This window comes from Salmo trutta, chromosome 8, assembly GCF_901001165.1.
Source record: "Salmo trutta chromosome 8, fSalTru1.1, whole genome shotgun sequence".
NCBI classification, from domain to species: domain Eukaryota; kingdom Metazoa; phylum Chordata; class Actinopteri; order Salmoniformes; family Salmonidae; genus Salmo; species Salmo trutta.
This window is the reverse complement of record NC_042964.1, coordinates 44,386,611-44,408,346: the sequence shown is the minus strand read 5'-3', so window position 1 is coordinate 44,408,346 and position 21,736 is coordinate 44,386,611. Positions and strand designations below refer to the sequence as shown.

The following is a 21,736-nucleotide window of genomic DNA, read 5'->3' as shown; positions in this document are numbered from 1 at the left end:
ACACACACGAGCAAGCACACACACACGCATAAACTCCCTAAATAAGTAGATCTATATACACATTTTAAAGGGGAAGCACTGTAAAGTGTTGCATGTAGGAGAACAAAGATCCTAAATAGACTCACTTGGAGAAATCTATAAGGAAAACATGCATACTGTATTTCTTTCTGACAATTTACTGACAGAGGAAGTTAGCTGTGTCCATCCTGTATCTCACACACACAGAGTGATGGATAAAGGAGAAGGTTGGGTGGATGACAGGGGTCAGACAGTAAACCTGTACAGGCCTGTCACTCTCATCTAGATAAGCCCCCCGGACAAAAACAATATGGCCGCCCGGGGTTCCTCACAGGAAGTGCAACAAGACAACAGAGGAAAGAGGAAGTGATTGAGGAAAATAAGGGGGAGAGGAGTGGGAGGTAGGACAAAGACCACACACTCTCTCTCTCTCTCCATATCCTCTACTGTCCTCTCTCTCTACATATCTTCTCTCTCTATCTATCATCTACTGTCCCCCTCTCTCTCTCTACATATAATCTACTGTCTCTGTCCCCCTCTCTCTCTCTACATATCAACACCAGTCTCTGTCCCCCTCGCTCTCTCTCTACATATCAAGTATGCTCTCCCTAATTCTCTCTTTCTTTCTTTCTCTCTCGGATGACCTGAGCCCTAGGACCATGCCTCAGGACTACCTGGCATGATGACTCCTTGCTGTCCCCAGTCCACCTGGCCGTGCTGCTGCACCAGTTTCAACTGTTCTGCCTGCGGCTATGGAACCCTGACCTGTTCACTGTGATTACTATTATTATTTATGAACATTTGAACATCTTGGCCATGTTCTGTTATAATCTCCACCCGGCACAGCCAGAAAAGGACTGGCCACCCCTCATAGCCTGGTTCTTCTCTAGGTTTCTTCCTAGGTTTTTGCCTTTCTAGGGAGTTTTTCCTAGCCACTGTGCTTCTACACCTATATTGCTTGCTGTTTGGGGTTTTAGGCTGGGTTTCTGTACAGCAGTTTGATATATCAGCTGATGTAAGAAAGGCTATATAAATACATTTGATTTGATATCATCAACTGTCTCTGTCCCCCTCTTTCTCTACATATCATCAACTGTCTCTGTCCCTCTCTCTCTCTCTCCATATCATCTACTCTCTCTCTCTACATATCATCAACTGTCTCTGTCCCTCTCTCTCTCCATATCATCTACTCTCTCTCTCTCTACATATCATCTACTGTCCCCCCCTCTCTCTCTCCATATCATCTACTCTCTCTCTCTACATATCATCTACTGTCCCCCCCTCTCTCTCTCCATATCATCTACTCTCTCTCTCTACATATCATCTACTGTCCCCCCCTCTCTCTCTCCATATCATCTACTGTCCCCTTCTCTCTCTCTCTCTCCATATCATCTACTGTCCCCTTCTCTCTCTCTCTCCATATCATCTACTGTCCCCTTCTCTCTCTCTCTCTCTCTCTCTCCATATCATCTACTGTCTATATTATAGCCTCAAGGACTTATTGTAACACATGAACTGTGTGATATTTGGCAGAGCCAACATGGAGGTAGGAGACAGAACACATGGTCTAATGTGAGAGAGAACACCATCTCTCTGACCAGGTTAGATAGGTTTTATTGTAACACTGTGTGATGTTTGGAGCCAACATGGAGGTAGAAGACAGAACACATGGTCTAGTGTGAGAGAGAACACCATCTCTCTGACCAGGTTAGATAGGTTTTATTGTTTTGAGCATCAATCTCAGGTCTGTAAATCAAGTGTGATAACACCAGTGGGATTTTGTGGTCATTGTTTAGTAACAGAGGTGGTGTACATTAAAGCTGTAAAACCCAAAAGTGCATACTGGCATTTTAATACAACTTTATTGAGTGATGCTCACTTCAGGAAACGTTTTAGTTCTTTTCTGGGAGAGATGGAGGTCTCAAAAGGCCAGTTTTGTATCCCTCCAACAGTGGTGGGATACAGGGAAAATCCAGATTCAACAATTCTGTAATGAGTAGACGATGAATGTCACCAGAGACATCACCAGATCAATGAACGCCCCAGAGTCTGAAATAGTGGAAGTCCTGACGTTGGTTGAGACCACAGGAAATCGAGGTCATACTCAGGCCCTCAAGATAAATCAAAAGCCACATTGGTAGACCTGCTGGGTATCAGAGCACAGGGGGCATTGGTGAGAAGTAAGTTTCAGGGAATCTCTGAAATGGATGCCTCATCCAAATTTTTCTTCGGTTTAGAGAAAAAGAATGAACGAAGAGGAATTATTAATTGCTTCAAATCAGCTGTTGGACAGGGGCTCACTAGCCCTAGTGAAATGAGAAAGAGGGCAGTAGAGTTCTATGCTGAGCTCTACAAGTGAAATGAGAAAGAGGGCAGTAGAGTTCTACGCTGAGCTCTACAAGTGTGAGTACAAAGAGGATATAACAGTGACAACAGTTTATTGATGGGCTCCCACAGGTGGCTGCAGAAGCTCAGGTTGAACTAGAGCAACCATTGTCTCTGCAGGAGATATACGCTGCATTAAAAGGCATGGAAAATGGTGGGCTTTCTGTTGACTTTTAAGTATTTTTGGGCAATGTTGGGAGAGGATTGGCTAGCAGGAGTTAACGGTAGTTTGACCGGAGGGTTACTACCGATAAGCTGCAGAAGGGCTGTCCTCACCCTACTGCCAAAAAAGGGTGACCTTATGGAGGTGAAGAAATGGAGGCCGGTGGCCTTATTGTGCACTGATTATAAGATCCTGTCCAAGGCTTTGTCCAACAGGCTGAGGGAGGTGATGGGGCAAATCATACACACGGACCAGTCCTACTGTGTTCCCGGGAAGGCAGATAGGGGATAACATTTCCCTGATTCTGGATTTTTTGGACGTCCTTAGGGCTGTTGTGTTGGATGCTGGTCTAATTTCAACTGATCAGGAAAAGTCATTTGACCAAGTTGAACATCAATACTTATGGTGCATCTTTGAGGCATTTGGTTTCAGCTCTGGTTTTATTGCCATGAACACGGTGATTTATGGTGACATTGAAAGTGTATTGAAAGTTAACGGTGGCTTGAGTGCTCCTTTTAAAGTGTGTAGAGGTATTAGGCAGGGGTGTTCTTTGTCAGGAATGTTATATGCCATCACTATAGAGCCACTACTAAATAGCATTAGAAATCACATTGAAGGGGTGAACCTTTCAGAGGATATTCCTCCTATTGGTCTCTCAGCATAGGCTGATGATGTAGCTATTTTAGTGAATCAAGCGGAGGTGGATAGTTTGAGTCTAATGGTTGATCAGTTTAGGGGAATATTCTCTGCAAAGGTAAATTGGCAAAATAGTTGTTCTTCACAGTTTGGGAAATGGTCTGGAGGGATCGTGGCATTGCCAAGGGGGCTGGAATGGTGAAAGGGTAAGTATCTTGGAGTGTACCTAGGGGATGAGGGGACTATGGAACAGAAATTGGAATGGGGTGGTTGAAATGGTGGAAGGGAGGATGAGGAGATGGTGTTGGTTGTTAACTCGTATGTCATATAGGGGACACACTATTATTGTTAATAATGTGATTGCCTCTGCACTGTGGCATCGGTTGGCATGTTTAGAGCCACCGTCTGGCCTTCTGGCCAAGATACAGGCAATTATTGGTGACAAGGTAAAGCTAAAATGTATCCCCAAAAAAATCTACAATATCATTGGGTTCCACAAAGTGTTTTGTATTTGTCAAAAGAGAAGGGGGGACAAGGTCTTGTACATCTTGCTAGTAGGGCTGCTGTTTTCCGGTTCCAGTTTATTCAAAGGTTCTTTATGGAGCAGAAAAATGTGTTGTGGAGAGGGGTGGCAGGTCTGGTATTACAGCTGGTAGGGGGATTATATTTAAAGAAGGCTTTATTCATGGTTGATAGTAGCCAGATTTCTAGGGAGGGAGTACCTCCGTTTTACAGAGGCCTTCTTAGGTTTTGGAGCATAATGAAGGTGTCCAGAATAACTACAGCGGAGTCGGTTCATTGGCTGCTGGAGGAACCTCTGGTGTTATGGGGCAACACTGGATTGTACAACTGCAGCTGTTCCATCATTTCTCCAACATTCTGGTGAAGGGCAAAATCATCCCCCTAAAACAGTTAATAGACATGGCTGGGCCCCCACCTTAATGGATGGAGGACGGGTGGCTGAACATTTGGGGGTGAGGTCGGAAAGGATTGACAACTGCTGGGAAGCTGCAGGAAAGCTCTGTCAGCAGAAGAGGGGATTATGCTCAACAGTCACAAGGAAAAGGTACAAGACGAAAACGTCCCATTTCCAAAACCAGGGATTACACCCAATATCTCAGAGTCAGAAAGAAATGTGTCATTACTGGATTTGAGAGGGTTGGAAGAGGTGGGTTTGGAGGAGGTGAATGGGAAGGATTTATATAGGGGTGAGTCAAGGATTTGAATAAAGATGAAGTGAAAAGTAGAAAAGTCACTCCTTATTGGGTAAAACTGTGCCTTGGTGACAAGGTAAAGCCAGCATGGAGAGCATTGTACAAGCCACCGTTACAAAAGGGTACTGCTGATACGCAATGGAAGGTTTTGCATGGCATCATCGCAGTTCTGTTTCTGTCATTAATTCAGATGTTGGAGATGGATGTCCTTTTCTTAATATAAGAGAAGCCATTTTTCACTGTTTTATGGAGTGTGAGGGGATAAAGCCTCTATTTGAAATAATAAAGTATTTTTTACAGCTGTAGGGGAGATGTTCAATAGCACTGTTTTGATTTTGGGGTTTCAATATAGTAAACAACAGAAAAGAAAATGTCAACTGTTAAATTTTATTTTGGGACAAGCTAGGAAACATAAAATAGACACGGGATATAGACAGGATATAAGATGTGTTTTTTAGGGACTAGTCAAAGCGAGAATAAAAGTGGATTTTGAGTTCTTCTCGGCTGTAAAAGACCTCCCATTGAGGAGAAGTGGGCTTACGAAGGAGCGGTTTGTTTTGTGGAGGAGGGGACATTATTTAGTGTTGATGAAATGCTTTTTTATTTGTATCTATTAGTATTTTTAATGTTTATTTAAGAATGACACGTGTTGTTTAATTTCTGAAAAGGCACAGTGGGCCATTATTTGTGTTACTTCTTGAGCATAAAATAAAGGTTTAATAAAAACTCAAAACTCTTCTCTACATATCATTCTCTCTCTCTCTCTCTCTCTCTCTCTCTCTCTCTCTCTCTCTCTCTCTCTCTCTCCTCTCTCTCTCTCTCTTCTCTCTCATCTCTCTCTCTCTCTCTCTCTCTCCTCTCTCCTCATCTCTCTCCTCTCTCTCTCTCTCTCATCTCTCTCTCTCTTCTCTCTCGCTCTCTCTCTCTCTCTCTCTCTCCTCTCTCTCTCTCTCTCTCTCTCTCTCTCTCTCTCTCCATATCATCTACTGTCTCGCTCTCTCTCTCTCCATATCATCTACTGTCTCTCTCTCCATATCATCTACTGTCTCTCTCTCTACATATCATCTACTGTCCCTCTTCTACATATCATATTACTGTCCCTCTCTCTACATATCATCTACTGTCTCTCTCTACATATCATCTACTCTCTATCTACATATCATATACTGATCTCTCTCACATACATTACTGTCTTCTCTATCTACATATCATCTACTGTCCTTCTCTCTCTACATATCATCTACTGTCCTCTCTCTACATATCATCTACGGTCCTCTCTTATCATATCTACTGTCTCTCTCTCTATACATATCATCTACTGTCCCTCTCTCTCTACATATCATCTACTGTCCCTCTCTCTACATATCATCTACTGTCTCGCTCTCTATATATCATCTACTGTCTCTCTCTCTACATATCATCTACTGTCTCTCTCTCTACATATCATCTACTGTCCCTCTCTCTACATATCATCTACTGTCTCGCTCTCTACATATCATCTACTGTCTCTCTCTCTACATATCATCTACTGTCTCTCCCTCTACATATCATCTACTGTCTCTCTCTCTACATATCATCTACTGTCTCTCCCTCTACATATCATCTACTGTCTCTCTCTCTCTACATATCATCTACTGTCCCTCTCTCTCTACATATCATCTACTGTCTCTCTCTCTACATATCATCTACTGTCTCTCCCTCTACATATCATCTACTGTCTCTCTCTCTCTACATATCATCTACTGTCCCTCTCTCTCTACATATCATCTACTGTCCCTCTCTCTACATATCATCTACTGTCTCGCTCTCTACATATCATCTACTGTCTCTCTCTCTACATATCATCTACTGTCTCTCCCTCTACATATCATCTACTGTCTCTCCCTCTACATATCATCTACTGTCTCTCTCTACATATCATCTACTGTCTCTCCCTCTACATATCATCTACTGTCTCTCTCTCTCTACATATCATCTACTGTCTCTCCCTCTACATATCATCTACTGTTTCTCTCTCTCTCTCTCACCACATCTACTGTAACACTGACTGACAGTTAGGGGAGAGGGGCATGACAGCACAGCTATGAAACATGATTATATAATATGTACATATTATTATTCATCCCTTACATTTGTCTGTAAAAATTGTTAGATTACTTGTTAGATATTACTGCATTGTCGGAACTAGAAGCACAAGCATTTTGCTACACTCACATTAACATCTGCTAATCATGTGTATGTGATCCATAAAATTTGATTTGATTTACTAGCTATGGCAGGATGAATCGCTAGTGCTGCTGATATCTCCAGAACAGAACGTGTACATACTGTTAGATTGATCAGCAGCAGTATTGGGGTAAACACCGGGGACAGGTTTACGTACACATAACAACAGGGACAGAGGTATGACGGGGGTAAACACAGGGCACAGGTTTACGTATACATAACAACAGGGACAGAGGTATGAAGGGGGTAAACACAGGGGACTGGTTTACATACACATAAGAACAGGAACAGGGACAGAGGTATGAGGGGGGCTAAACACAGGGGACAGGTTTACATACACATAAGAACAGGAACAGGGACAGAGGTATGAGGGGGGTAAACACAGGGGACAGGTTTACATACACATAAGAAGAGGAACAGAGGTATGAGGGGGGTAAACACAGGGGACAGGTTTGCATACACATAAGAACAGGAACAGGGACAGAGGTATGAGGGGGGTAAACACAGGGGACAGGTTTACATACACATAAGAACAGGAACAGAGGTATGAGGGGGGTAAACACAGGGGACAGGTTTACGTACACATAAGAAGAGGAACAGAGGTATGAGGGGGGGTAAACACAGGGGACAGGTTTACATACACATAAGAACAGGAACAGAGGTATGAGGGGGGTAAACACAGGGGACAGGTTTACATACACATAAGAACAGGAACAGAGGTATGAGGGGGGTAAACACAGGGGACAGGTTTACATACACATAAGAACAGGGACAGGGGTATGAGGGGGGTAAACACAGGGGACAGGTTTACGTACACATAACAACAGGGACAGAGGTATGAGGGGGGTAAACACAGGGGACAGGTTTACATACACATAAGAACAGGAACAGAGGTATGAGGGGGGTAAACACAGGGGACAGGTTTACGTACACATAACAACAGGGACAGAGGTATGAGGGGGGTAAACACAGGGGACTGGTTTACATACACATAAGAACAGGAACAGGGACAGAGGTATGAGGGGGGTAAACACAGGGGACAGGTTTACGTACACATAAGAACAGGAACAGAGGTATGAGGGGGGTAAACAGGGGACAGGTTTACATACACATAACAACAGGAACAGGGACAGAGGTATGAGGGGGGTAAACACAGGGGACTGGTTTACATACACATAAGAACAGGAACAGGGACAGAGGTATGAGGGGGGTAAACACAGGGGACAGGTTTACGTACACATAAGAACAGGAACAGAGGTATGAGGGGGGTAAACACAGGGGACAGGTTTACATACACATAACAACAGGAACAGAGGTATGAGGGGGGTAAACACAGGGAACAGGTTTACATACACATAAGAACAGAAACAGAGGTATGAGGGGGTAAACACAGGGGACAGGTTTACATACACATAAGAACAGGAACAGGGGTATGAGGGGGGGGGTACATGAACTCCCTCAAGACACCCACCTGAATCTAGCAGCAGACGAACCACATCCATCTTCCCATAGAGAGCTGCCTCGTGGAGAGCACTGCCATTCTCCGTCTGAGAGAGAGAGAGACAGAGACAGAGACAGAGACAGAGAGAGAGAGAGAGAGAGAGAGAGAGAGAGATGGAGAGAGAGAGAGAGAGAGAGAGAGAGAGAGAGAGAGAGAAGGGTAAGAGAGAAGGAGACCGAATAATAGAAGGCAAGAGAGGGGATAGTGATGTGGGAGAGAGAAAGAAAACATTTATTTTAAGACATCGCCCAAGAAATCTCTTTGTACACAGAGTCGCGTGGAGGGAACATCCCATTCCAAACACAGCAGTTTCCTCCCATTCCTCCCCTCCTCTCCATATGGCCTGGATGCTACTGGCATTAGGCCCTGTAGAATACATTGCTCTATTGGTGGCATGATGCAATGCAGAGAAACTGTGGGAGGGGACCTCAACTTGTGTACAGTAACTGTGATTACTAAGACAAGCACTTTAAAAACACACAGCGACACACACACTCCCTGTGTGTTTCAGTACCTCTGACCTTAGCTGGATCTCTCACACTAACACCCAGCCAGGCTCCTGTCTTGTGACTAATTGCAACAAGCATGCTGTGTGTGTGTGTGTGTGTGTGTGTGTGTGTGTGTGTGTGTGTGTACGCACGCACGCACGCACACACACACACACTATACCTTGTCTTTCCTCTATCACCAAGGTATTATCAACGCAGACAGGAAAGACCCCAAACATCCAACACATCGACCAATCAAAACCCAGAACTGCTCCTCCAGTGTTCCCACACACCCAATCCTGGTGCGTCTGACTGACCCTTACAGTTCAAAGGTCAAAGCATGCCAATGAAAGGGCATCTGATCATCCAATACCACAGAATCCAAAAGACCAGGTCAAAAACAGGAGCGTAAAAAGATCCAAATCGAGAAAAGACAAAAAGCTTCACAACCCACGGTGACATGGGACTAGAGGTGACTGGGCGATGAGTTTGGAGGGAGCACACACACACACATACATCGAGGGACAGGAAACCAAAACCAGCAGACCCTCCCCCACTTCCCCCCTCAAACCCCTTCCTGTGTCGTTTCCCATGGCGATTAGTTGGTGATGTCACTGGAAAATGAGGAAATCGATTCACAAAGAAGATTGACTGAGGGGGGTTTTGTTTTGGGCCTTAATTTTACCACATTTTCTCCCATTGCTAGTCACGACCTTGTTTCATCGCTGCAACTCCGAAACATGACCCACCTAGACGCGGTAATTCTTAACACAGTGCTCGCTTCACCCAGAAGTCAGCAGAAACAACTCCGTGTCGGAGGAAACACGTTCGACTGACGACCCAAGTCAGCTTGAAGTAGTGCTGAGCGATTAGTGCTTTTTAAAGTCCCATTAAATGTATTATGAAATAATGACCTTACAATGACTATAGAGCTTTTTCATGAACATTTCAAAAGCAAAAATTGAACATTCAATTGCCAGAACATTGAAAATATTCCATTGTCTCCATCCAGAGATCTGTATACAATGACGAGACGCAGGTCTCCGCCCTAACAACAGGTGTTGTTTGTCCCAAAGGCGGGAAGGCAGGCGACAAGTTTAGGTCCAAAATAAACCCATAGAAACGTATTAGGCATATTTTGGACAGATTTTGGCGAGAGTGAAACCTCTCGCTTCGCTTGCTCCTCTCTGATCTGGAGAAAACTGGCGCAATGAATTATGGTCATTGTAGTCAATTACCATGTTTCTGCGCTGATCTAGGTTGAATATTTGCTTAATGAAAACCACAACTCCCTTCAGCCCAGCGTCCGACATAGTTCTTGACTTGATTTCTCAGATTTCTCTCATCAATAATTTGATTTCTCTCTAGAGAAACGGCATGTTGATTAAACGCTCAGCACTAGGAGTCACTAGAGCGTGATGAGCCAAGGAAAGCCCACCAGGCCAAACCCTCCCCTAACCGGGACGGTGCTGGGCCACTTGTATGCCGCCCTATGGGGCTTCCAGTCATGGCCGGCTGTGACACAGCTGGGGTTTCGAACCCCAGGCTGTAGTGGTGCCTCAGCACTGTGATGCAGTGCCTTAGACCGCTGCACCACTCGGGACCTTTCAATACAGTTTGACACTCAGTTTCAGATTCACTTTACATACTTTACAGCTTGAAGAAGTATAAAGGTGTGTGTGTGTGTCGGGGGGTCTGAATGTGTGTGTGTGTGTTTATATCCAGCAGGCTCAACTTTTGCCCTTGGTTCTCTACCTGACTACTGATCAGCAGGTCTCTCCATATAGAATCCCCTCATCATCAGAGAGCGAGGGAGAGAGATATCCTCATTCATTATTCATTTAAACGATGGGCTTTAATGTAATTATTTTACTAGGCACTGACACACACAAACACACACTGCTATTTACCCCACCATCTGTGGGACTGGATGTTCCTTCCACTCCTTAATGTCAAAGCACAGATCTGACAGTGTGGCTTTAGAGAGAGAGAGAGAGAGAGAGAGAGAGAGAGGGGAGGGGAGGGGAGGAGGAGAGAGAGAGGGGAGGGGAGGAGGGAGGGAGAGAAGGGGAGAGGAACGGAGAGGGGAGGAAGGAGGGAGAGAAGGGGAGGGGAGAGAGATAGGAGGGGAGGAGGGAGGGAGAGAAGGGGAGGGGAGAGGAGGAGAGAGAGAGAGGGGAGGGGTGAAGAGAGAGAGGGGAGGGGGAAGAGAGAGAGGGGAGGGGTGAAGAGAGAGAGGGGAGGGGTGAAGAGAGAGAGGGGAGGGTAAGAGAGAGAGGGGAGGGTGAAGAGAGAGAGGGGAGGGTGAAGAGAGAGAGGGGAGGGTGAAGAGAGAGAGGGGAGGGTGAAGAGAGAGAGGTGAGGGTGAAGAGAGAGAGGGGAGGGTGAAGAGAGAGAGGGGAGGATGAAGAGAGAGAGGGGAGGAGAAGAGAGAGAGGGAGGGTGAAGAGAGAGAGGGGAGGGTGAAGAGAGAGAGGGGAGGGTGAAGAGAGAGAGGGGAGGGTGAAGAGAGAGAGGGGAGGGTGAAGAGAGAGAGGGGAGGGTGAAGAGAGAGAGGGGAGGGGTAAGAGACAGAGGGGAGGGTAAGAGACAGAGGGGAGGGTGAAGAGACAGAGGGGAGGGTGAAGAGAGAGAGGGGAGGGTAGAGGAGCGGGAGGGGTAGGAGAGAGGAGGGGAGGGTTGAAGAGAGAGAGAGGGAGGGTGAAGGAGAGAGAGGGGAGGGTGAGAGAGAGAGGGGAGGTGAAGAGAGCGAGGGGAGGGTGAAGAGAGAGAGAGGGTGAGGGTGAGAGAGAGGTGTGAAGAGAGAGAGGGGAGGGTGAAGGAGAGAGAGGGGAGGGTGAGAAGAGGAAGAGGGGAGGGTGAAGAGAGAGAGGGGAGGGTGAAGAGGAGAGAGGGGAGAGGATTGAAGATGAGAGAGGGGAGGGTGAAGAGAGAGAGGGGAGGGTAAGAGAGAGAGGGGAGGGTGAAGAGAGAGAGGGGGGGTGAAGGAGAGAGGGGAGGGTGAAAGAGAGAGAGGGGAGGGTGAAGAGAGAGAGGGGAGGGTTGAAGAGAGAGAGGGGAGGGTGAAGAGAGAGGGGAGGGAGGAGAGGGGAGGGGTGAGAGGGGGAGGGTGAAGAGAGAGAGGGGAGGGTGAAGAGAGAGAGGGGAGGGTGAAGGAAGAGAGAGAGGGAGATGAATGAAGAGAGAGAGGGGAGGGTGAAGAGAGAGAGGGGGAGGGTGAAGAGAGAGGGGAGATGAAGAGAGAGAGGGGAGATGAAGAGAGAGAGGGGAGGTGAAGAGAGAGAGGGGAGGTGAAGAGAGAGAGGGGAGGGTGAAGAGAGAGAGGGGAGGGTGAAGAGAGAGAGGGGGGGGGGTGAAGAGAGAGAGGGGAGGATGAAGAGAGAGAGGGGAGGGTGAAGAGAGAGAGGGGAGGGGTGAAGAGAGAGAGGGGAGGGTGAAGAGAGAGAGGGGAGGGTAAGAGAGAGAGGGGAGGGGTGAAGAGAGAGAGGGGAGGGTGAAGAGAGAGAGGGTGTATGAAGAGAGAGAGGGTGTATGAACTCAGGAACACCCTGTACTACTCTCATCCTTGTCTCCCTCTCTGTTCCGCATCAATAATTCACTTATTTCAATAACCACATCATTCTACACCCCCCACCCCACACACACACACACACGTGTTCTGTATCTTAAGCAATCACACACACACACAGTGCCATACTGTATGTATGAAGACAACACACACACATCTCAAACTCATCCTTGACCTACTCCGACCACCCCTCACAAACACACACACAGGGCGTTGCTGTGTTCTGCTAATATTACCGCAAAACCATATTCAGAAAGAGGTTGAGTAGAAGGAAGATTCTCCTTAGATACTGTACCAACTCGGTAAAATCACAGGAGACAGGCTTGAAACATTCATTACAAGGAGAGAGTGTATCTTAAGCTAAAGAGACAGTCAGATTTACTGGAGCAACATCTGCAGGAGGGAAGAGAACTGTTACAAAGCTGAAGCCTGGTTTCACCCTGACTACCATGTGATGCTAATCATACAGGGATGATTTCTGTTTTTTCAAAGTCACCCATCTTGAACACTTGATTGCTGGCAAAATGAAACAAATACCAAAAGATTGTTTTTGGGAGGAGTTTTCCTTTAAGGCTGAGTTGACCTTTAGCTCACCTCTCTTCGCCTCCCTCTACAGGAGAACATGTTGTACTGAAGTAGAAACGCAGAGTGACCCCCCCCCCCCCCCAACAACACACCTGCAGAATAAAAGCTAACCTACGAAACCATTCCTCACCCCCCTCCCAACCCTTACCCATCCACCTAACCACTCACCCCCCTCCCAACCCTTACCCATCCACCTAACCACTCACCCCCCTCCCAACCCTTACCCATCCACCTAACCGCTCACCCCCCTCCCAACCCTTACCCATCCACCTAACCGCTCACCCCTGACTCCACAGTGACCCTGACCCCTAGACCGCTGACCTGGGAGTTGACGTCCATGCCGGCCTCCAGCAGGGTGTGCACGGCTGAGTGGTGCCCGTTGCGGGCGGCCAGGTGCAGGGGTGTGTGGTGCCTTGTCCCGTGGCTGCTCATCAGGTTGGGGTGGGCGGTCACCAACATACAGACCACCTGGGAAGAGGGGGAAGGGAGGAGAGGGGAAGGGAGGGGAGGAGAGGAGAGGAGAGGGGAGGAGAGGAGAGAGGAGGTGAGAGGAGAGAGGAGGAGAGAGGGGTTCAAGCCCAGAGGACATGAGTTACAAGATCTAAATGTGTAGTTATTTGATACAGGCCCTTGTCCGTTACTACAGTATTACATAAAATATTGTTTTCAGACCGTCAGGACCACAAGCCACGTCAGGACCAAACGTATGTGGACACCTGCTCGTCGAACATCTCATTTAAAAATCATGGGCATTAATATGGAGTTGGTCCCCCCTTTGCTGTTATAACAGCCTCCACTCTTCTGGGAAGGCTTTCCACTAGATGTTGGAACATTGCTGCGGGGACTTGCTTCCATTCAGCCACAAGAGCATTAGTGATGTCACGCACTGATGTTGGGTGATTAGGCCTGGCTCACAGTCAGCGTTCCAATACATCCCAAAGCTGTTCGATGGGGTTGAGATCAGGGCTGTGTGCAGACCAGTCAAGTTCTTCCACACCAATCGACAAACCATTTCTGTATGGACCTCGCTTTGCGCACGGGGGTATTGTCATGCTGAAACAGGAAAGGGCCTTCCTCAAACTGTTACCACAAAGTTGGAAGCACAGAATCATATAGAATGTCATTGTATGCTGTAGTGTTAAGATTTCCCTTCACTGGAACTAAGAGGCCAAGCCTGAACCATAAAAAACAGCCCCAGACCATTATTCCTCCTCCACCAAACTTTACAGTTGGCACTATGCATTGGGCCAGGTAGTGTTCTCCTGGCCTCCGCCAAACCCAGATTAGTCCGTCGGACTGCCAGATGGTGAAGCGTGATTCATCACTCCAGAGAACGTGTTTCCACTGCTCCATAGTCCAATTGCGGCGAGATTTACACCACTCCAGCCGACGCTTGACATTGAGCGTGGTGATCTTAGGCTTGCGGTTGGCTGCTCAGCCATGAAATCCCATTTCATGAAGCTCCCAACAAACAGTTATTGTGCTGAATTTGCCAACAGAGGCAGTTTGGAACTCGGTGGTGTTCCAACCGAGGACAGACGATTTGTATGCGCTACACGCTTCAGCACTCGGCGGTTCCATTCTGTGAAATTGTGTGGCCTACCACTTCGCGTCTGAGCCGTTGTTGCTCCTAGATGTTTCCACCTGCCAATAACAGTACTTATAGTTGACTGGGGCAGCTCTAGGAGGGCAGACATTTGATGAACTGACTTGTTGGAAAGGTGGCATCCTATGACGGCACCATGTTGAGTCACTGAGCTCTTCAGTACAGGCCATTCTACTGCCAATGTGTGTCTATGGAGATTGCATGGCTGTGTGCTCAATTTCTTACACCTGTCAGCAACGGGTGTGGCTGAAACAGCCGAATCCACTAATTTGAAGGGATGTCCACATACTTTTGTATATATAGTGTATTGTTGTAGTCCTGAACTAGCACAACTAATGAAACTAGTCAAAGTCTCTCTCACTATCAAATGCATTTATAAAACACTTTTAAACTGTCACAAATTGCTTTGACAGTAACCGGCCTAGACCACAGAGAGCAAGCAGAATCAGAGGCACATTGGTTTGGGAAAACTCTGTAGAAAGAAGAAGCCTTGCTCAGGTCCATCCTCACCTGAAGTCGTCCGTAGAGCGCGGCCAGGTCCAGGGGCGTCTCGTCACGGCTGTTCCTCATGGTGGGGTCTGTCAGCTCCTTCAGTAGGATGGACACCACCTCAGAGTGGCCGTACTGGGCCGCACAGTGCAGCGCTGTCTCCCTCTCATGGTTCTGTAAACAGGGGGGAACAACTGTCTGAGTAAACAAACAATGTATCGCTTCACAATATGGACCCATCTATTATGTTGACCTCATGGACTGTGAGTCCAGATAAAAAATGGCAAAATGTGTACAATTGCAGGGGAGCTTCTAAAATGTTTTGCTCGCAAGGTGAGGGAGGGGGGACCATTGCCCATCCCTGGTCTATGGTCAGTACCACACAACCACCACCACACAACCTCCTTGTCAGGGCACTCTATAGCATACAGGGCAGTACAGAGCACAGCCGTACAGGGCAGTACAGAGCACAGCCGTACAGGGCAGTACAGAGCACAGCCGTACAGGGTAGGACAGAGCACAGCCGTACAGGGTAGGACAGAGCACAGCCGTACAGGGTAGAACAGAGCACAGCCGTACAGGGCAGTACAGAGCACAGCCGTACAGGGTAGTACAGAGCACAGCCGTACAGGGTAGTACAGAGCACAGCCGTACAGGGTAGTACAGAGCACAGCCGTACAGGGTAGAACAGAGCACAGCCGTACAGGGTAGTACAGAGCACAGCCGTACAGGGTAGTACAGAGCACAGCCGTACAGGGTAGTACAGAGCACAGCCGTACAGGGTAGTACAGAGCACAGCCGTACAGGGTAGTACAGAGCACAGCCGTACAGGGTAGAACAGAGTACAGCCGTACAGGGTAGGACAGAGCACAGCCGTACAGGGTAGTACAGAGCACAGCCGTACAGGGTAGTGCAGAGCACTGCCGTACAGGGTAGTACAGAGCACAGCCGTACAGGGTAGTACAGTGCACAGCCGTACACGGTAGGACAGAGCACAGCCGTACAGGGTAGGACAGAGCACAGCCGTACAGGGTAGGACAGAGCACAGCCGTACAGGGTAGGACAGAGCACAGCCGTACAGGGTAGTGCAGGACACAGCAGGAGAGCATTACAAAAATGAATGATTGGTTCCACAAGCATGCTGTTGATACTGAATACCACACACACACACACACACACACACACACACACACACACACACACACACACATATTTACACATACATATATACATATACACACACACACATATATTTACATATATACTCACACACATGCACCACATACACACACACTCTCTCTGTTCTCTGTTTCTCCCTCTCACAGACAAACACTCTCAGACACTCGCTCCCTCTCACACAGGCACATCAGGGTTCATTGTGGACACGAGATGGAATGGAAAATTATGTACTGGTTCAATTAAGAGAGGAAACATCCTTTTCCTCCTAATTCTGTGTGTGTAGTGTGTGGGTGTGTGTGTAGAGTGTGTGTGTGTGTGTGTGTGTGTGTGTGTGTGTGTGTGTGTGTGTGTGTAGTCTGTGTGGGAATCCCTAACTGTAATACAATCCAGCATTGGGAGAATAGAAAGAAGGGGGAACAGGCTAATCTAACTAACTGTACTCTGGGTCACTGGATCTGGGCATGGGAACACAGCGCACGCACGCACATACGCGCACACACACACACACACACACACACACACACACACACACACACACACACACACACACAGGCATGCATGAACGTACAGTACCAGTCAAAAGTTTGGACACCTACTAATTCAAGGTTTTTTCTTTATTTTTTATACATTGTGGAATAATAATGAAGACATCACTACTATGAAATAATACAAATGGAATCATGTAGTAACCGAAAAAAAGTGTTAAACAAATCAAAATATATTTGAGATTCTTCAAATTAGCCACCGTTTGCCATGATGACAGCTTTGCACGCTCTTGGCATTCTCTCAACCAGCTTCATGAGGTAGTCACCTGGAATGCATTTCAATTAACAGGTGCCTTGTTAAAAGTTAATATGTAGAATGAATTTCCTTAATGCATTTGAACCAATCAGTTGTGACAAAGTAGGGGTGGTGTACAGAAGATAGCCCTACGGAACTTTGAACATTTCTTTAAGTGCAGTTGCAAAAACCATCAAGCGTTATGATGAACCAAGCTCTCATGAGGACCGCCACAGGAAAGAAAGACCCAGAGTTACCTCTGTTGCAGAGGATAAGTTCATTAGAGTTAACTGCACTTCAGATTGCAGCCCAAATAAATGCTTCACAGAGTTCAAGTAACAGACACATCTCAACATCAACTGTTCAGAGGAGACTGTGTGAATCAGGCCTTCATGGTTGAATTGTTGCAAAGAAACCACTACTAAAGGACACCAATAAGAAGAAGAGACTTGCTTGGTCCAAGAAATACAAGCAATGGACATTAAGACCTGTGGAAATCGGTCCTTTGGTATGATGAGTCTGATTTTTGGTTCCAACCACCATGTCTTTGTGAGACGCAGAATAGGATGATCTCTGCATGTGTGGTTCCCAACGTGAAGCATGGAGGAGGTAGTGTGATGGTGTGGGGGTACTTTGCTGGTGACACTGTCAGTCATTTAGTGAGAATTCAAGGCACACTTAATCAGCATGGCTACCACAGCATTCTGCAGCGATACACCATCCCGTCTGGTTTGCGCTTAGTGCGATTATCATTTATTTTTCAACAGGACAATGACCCAACACACCTCCAGGCTGTGTAAGGGCTATTTGACCAAGAAGGAGAGTGATGGAGTGCTGCATCAGATGACCTGGCCTTCACAATCACCCGATCGCAACCCAATTGAGATGGTTTGGGATGAGTTGGACCGCAGAGTGAAGGAAAAGCAGCCAACAAGTGCTCAGCATATGTGGGAACTCCTTCAAAACTGTTGGAAAGCATTCCTCATGAAGCTGGTTGAGAGAATGCCAAGAGTATGCAAAGCTGTCATCAAGGAAAAGGTACACAAACACATACAGTGGGGAAAAAAATTATTTCATCCCCTGCTGATTTTGTACGTTTGCCCACAGATAAAGGATCAGTCTATATTTTAATGGTAGGTTTATTTGAACAGTGAGAGACAGAATAACAACAAAAAATCCAGAAAAATGCATGTCAGAAATGTTATAAATTGATTTGTATTTTAAATGAGGGAAATAAGTATTTGACCCCCTCTCAATCAGAAAGATTTCTGTCTCCCAGGTGTCTTTTATACAGGTAACGAGCTGAGATTAGGAGCACACTCTTAAAGGGAGTGCTCCTAACCACAGCTTGTTACCTGTAAAAAAGACACCTGTCCACAGAAGCAATCAATCGATCAGTTTCCAAACTCTCCACCATGGCCAAGACCAAAGAGCTCTCCAAGGATGTCAGGGACAAGATTGTAGGCCTACACAAGGCTGGAATGGGCTACAAGACCATCGCCAAGCAGCTTGGTGAGAAGATGACAACACGGTGCGATTATTCGCAAATGGAAGAAACACAAAAGAACTGTCAATGTCCCTCGGCCTGGGGCTCCATGCAAGATCTCACCTCGTGGGGTTGCAATGATCATGAGAACGGTGAGGAATCAGCCCAGAACTACACGGAAGGATCTTGTCAATGATCTCAAGGCAGCTGGGACCATAGTCACCAAGAAAACAATTGGTAACACACTACACCGTGAACGACTGAAATCCTGCAGCGTCCGCAAGGACCCCCTGCTCAAGAATACATTTACATGCCCGTCTGAAGTTTGCCAATGAACATCTGAATGATTCAGAGGACAACTGGTGAAAGTGTTGTGGTCAGATGAGACCAAAATGGAGCTCTTTGGCATCAACTCAACTCGCCGTGTTTGGAGGAGGAGGAATGCAGCCTATGACCCCAAGAACACCATCTCCACCGTCAAACATGGAGGTGGAAACATTATGCTTTGGGGGTGTTTTTCTGCTAAGGGGACAGGACAACTTCACCGCATCAAAGGGACGATGGACGGGGCCATGTACCGTCAAATCTTGGGTGAGAACCTCCTTCCCTCAGCCAGGGCATTGAAAATGGGTCGTGGATGGATATTCCAGCATGACAATGACCAAAAACACACGGCCAAGGCAACAAAGGAGTGGCTCAAGAAGAAGCACATTAAGGTCCTGGAGTGGCCTAGCCAGTCTCCAGACCTTAATCCCATAGAAAATCTGTGGAGGGAGTTGAAGGTTCGAGTTGCCAAACGTCAGCCTCGAAACCTCAATGACTTGGAGAAGATCTGCAAAGAGGAGTGGGACAAAATCCCTCCTGAGATGTGTGCAAACCTGGTGGCCAACTACAAGAAACGTCTGACCTCTGTGATTGCCAACAAGGGTTTTGCCACCAAGTACTAAGTCATGTTTTGCAGAGGGGTCAAATACTTATTTCCCTCATTAAAATGCAAATCATTTTATAACATTTTTGACATGCGTTTTTCTGGATTTTTTTGTTATTCTGTCTCTCACTGTTCAAATAAACCTACCATTAAAATTATAGACTGATCATTTCTTTGTAAGTGGGCAAATGTACAAAATCAGCAGGGGGATCAAATACATTTTCCCCCACTGTACACACACATGGGCACGTACAGTATGAACATACACACTATTCCGGACCCCCCTTTTTCACTGCTATTGCCTTCTTTCCCCCTAGCTCGGAAACAGCATACCCCCCTGGAATATTCACACATACACATGCCTGCTCTCTCTTCCCTCGAGAGCTATGGCATTCCCCTCTTCCTCTTCCTCTCCTCTCCCCATCCCTCTTTAATTTATTCCTCTCTGCAGTACAGTGGAGGGAAGGAGAGCGAGAGAGTGCGAGAGAGAAAGAAAGAGAGAGCAAGAAAGAGAGAGCGAGAGAGGGAAAGAGAGAGCGAGAGAGGGAAAGAGAGAGCGAGAGAGGGAAAGAGAGAGCGAGAGAGGGAAAGAGAGCGAGAGAGGGAAAGAGAGAGCGAGAGAGGGAAAGAGAGAGCGGGAGAGGGAAAGAGAGAGCGAGAGAGGGAAAGAGAGAGCGAGAGAGGGAAAGAGAGAGCGAGAGAGGGAAAGAGAGAGCGAGAGAGGGAAAGAGAGAGCGAGGTAAAGAGAGCAAGAGAGAAAGAGAGAGCGAGAGAAGAGAGCGAGAGAAAGAGGGAAAGAGAGAGAAGAGAGGGATAGAGAGAGCGAGAGAAGAGAGGGAAAGAGAGAGAAAGAGGGAAAGAGAGAGAGAAGGATAGAGAGAGAACAGTGATGAAAAAAAGGTAAAAGACACAAACCCACACAGTAAACACATACTGACCGACGCAGAGGGCAAAAACACTACAGCCTGCTACAGCACTGCGCCTGACAGGCCAATCAAACACTCCGTTTCCCCTTCTATCCCCCCTCCTCCCCTTTCTATAGTGGAATCTTCCAGAACAGAACTGTGCGCACTGCTGATACAGAGAGGGTGGAATAAAGACAGGGAACCGTCACTCCATGTTGTCAAACGAAGCCAATATATTTCCATTAGCTCTGACAGCTTACCGATATCAGCCAGCAGACTGCACATTATTGCTGAATGAGCTGTAAGCAACAGCCACCTGCTGCTAATAACACACCAATACCTGTCTGTCATAATGTGTGTTGCTAATAACACACCAATACCTGTCTGTCATAATGTGTGCTGCTAATAACACACCAATACCTGTCTGTCATAATGTGTGTTGCTAATAACACACCAATACCTGTCTGTCATAATGTGTTCTGCTAATAACACACCAATACCTGTCTGTCATAATGTGTGCTGCTAATAACACACCAATACCTGTCTGTCATAATGTGTTCTGCTAATAACACACCAATACCTGTCTGTCATAATGTGTTCTGCTAATAACACACCAATACCTGTCTGTCATAATGTGTGTTGCTAATAACGCACCATACCTGTCTGTCATAATGTGTGTTGCTAATAACACACCAATACATGTATGTCATAATGTGTGTTGCTAATAACACACCAATACCTGTCTGTCATAATGTGTTCTGCTAATAACACACCAATACCTGTCTGTCATAATGTGTTCTGCTAATAACACACCAATACCTGTCTGTCATAATGTGTTCTGCTAATAACACACCAATACCTGTCTGTCATAATGTGTTCTGCTAATAACACACCAATACCTGTCTGTCATAATGTGTTCTGCTAATAACACACCAATACCTGTCTGTCATAATGTGTTCTGCTAATAACACACCAATACCTGTCTGTCATAATGTGTTCTGCTAATAACACACCAATACCTGTCTGTCATAATGTGTGCTGCTAATAACACACCAATACCTGTCTGTCATAATGTGTGTTGCTAATAACACACCAATACCTGTCTGTCATAATGTGTGTTGCTAATAACACACCAATACCTGTCTGTCATAATGTGTTCTGCTAATAACACACCAATACCTGTCTGTCATAATGTGTTCTGCTAATAACACACCAATACATGTCTGTCATAATGTGTGTTGCTAATAACACACCAATACATGTCTGTCATAATGTGTTCTGCTAATAACACACCAATACCTGTCTGTCATAATGTGTTCTGCTAATAACACACCAATACCTGTCTGTCATAATGTGTGTTGCTAATAACACACCAATACCTGTCTGTCATAATGTGTGTTGCTAATAACACACCAATACCTGTCTGTCATAATGGTTGTTGCTAATAACACACCAATACCTGTCTGTCATAATGTGTTCTGCTAATAACACACCAATACATGTCTGTCATAATGTGTTCTGCTAATAACACACCAATACCTGTCTGTCATAATGTGTGTTGCTAATAACACACCAATAC

At 46.4% G+C, this 21,736-nt stretch overlaps 1 protein-coding gene across 4 annotated transcripts in view; it reads right to left on the bottom strand.

The window, feature by feature from the left end:
* The window catches only part of LOC115199072 (ankyrin repeat and sterile alpha motif domain-containing protein 1B), a 310,469-nt gene that overhangs the window by 204,325 nt on the left and 84,408 nt on the right, over window positions 1-21,736 (bottom strand). For all 4 annotated transcript variants that reach the window (XM_029761613.1, XM_029761611.1, XM_029761614.1 and 1 more), the window contains exons 4-6: window positions 14,901-15,053; window positions 13,106-13,252; window positions 8,114-8,189 (exon numbers count right to left, since the gene is read on the bottom strand). In XM_029761613.1, coding sequence (XP_029617473.1) covers window positions 8,114-8,189; window positions 13,106-13,252; window positions 14,901-15,053 — 376 coding nt within the window. The remainder of the gene's footprint in view (window positions 1-8,113; window positions 8,190-13,105; window positions 13,253-14,900; window positions 15,054-21,736) is intronic.